Source organism: Petaurus breviceps, unplaced genomic scaffold, assembly GCF_028583685.1.
Source record: "Petaurus breviceps papuanus isolate PSGF00001 unplaced genomic scaffold, PetGlider_PUasm1.0 90762, whole genome shotgun sequence".
Classification (NCBI taxonomy): domain Eukaryota; kingdom Metazoa; phylum Chordata; class Mammalia; order Diprotodontia; family Petauridae; genus Petaurus; species Petaurus breviceps.
Genome location: NW_027187339.1, coordinates 2026716 through 2027165, shown reverse-complemented (window position 1 = coordinate 2027165; position 450 = coordinate 2026716). Strand labels below are relative to the sequence as shown.

The 450-nt window shown below is 56.9% G+C and overlaps 1 protein-coding gene across 1 annotated transcript in view; it reads left to right on the top strand.

Annotated features, from left to right (window-relative positions):
* Positions 1-221: 221 nt before the first annotated feature.
* Positions 222-450, top strand: part of DUSP29 (dual specificity phosphatase 29) — a 51190-nt gene continuing 50961 nt past the window's right edge. The window contains exon 1 of the mRNA XM_069068311.1: positions 222-307. Within this exon, the coding sequence (XP_068924412.1) occupies positions 262-307 (46 nt within the window). The 5' untranslated portion in view covers positions 222-261. The remainder of the gene's footprint in view (positions 308-450) is intronic.

Genomic DNA, 450 nt, shown 5'->3' with positions numbered 1-450 from the left:
CTGAGGTGGAGCCCCTTCATTCTCTCCTAGGATCAGAACCGGAGCACCCCTTTTTGCTACTCCCTCCAGTGGCCCAGGAGCACCAGGTACCTGAATCATGGGCTCTAAGGTTTCAGGTGGCATCCCGGAATAGTTTCACAGACAGATGTAGATTGGGCTTCTCTTGGACTGGGCGGCGCACAAGGTCAGAGTCAGCAAATCCGCCCCTAAAAATAGGCTCTGGTTTCCAAGCTGGTGAGGTCGCCTGTGGGGCTCCATGACATGCAGCCGGGATACCTGCTCCCTTCGGTGCTCCTGGTGCTCACAGGTAAGGCAATCCAGGGGGGAAAGCTGGGCAGGGCTTCTGCTGGGCACGGAGGTGCATTTCCTCAGGGGGCTGGAAGGTGAAAGGAAGGAACAAACGTCCCTTTTTTCTCAGCGAGTTTAGAGGCAAAGTGGGTAGGCACCCCC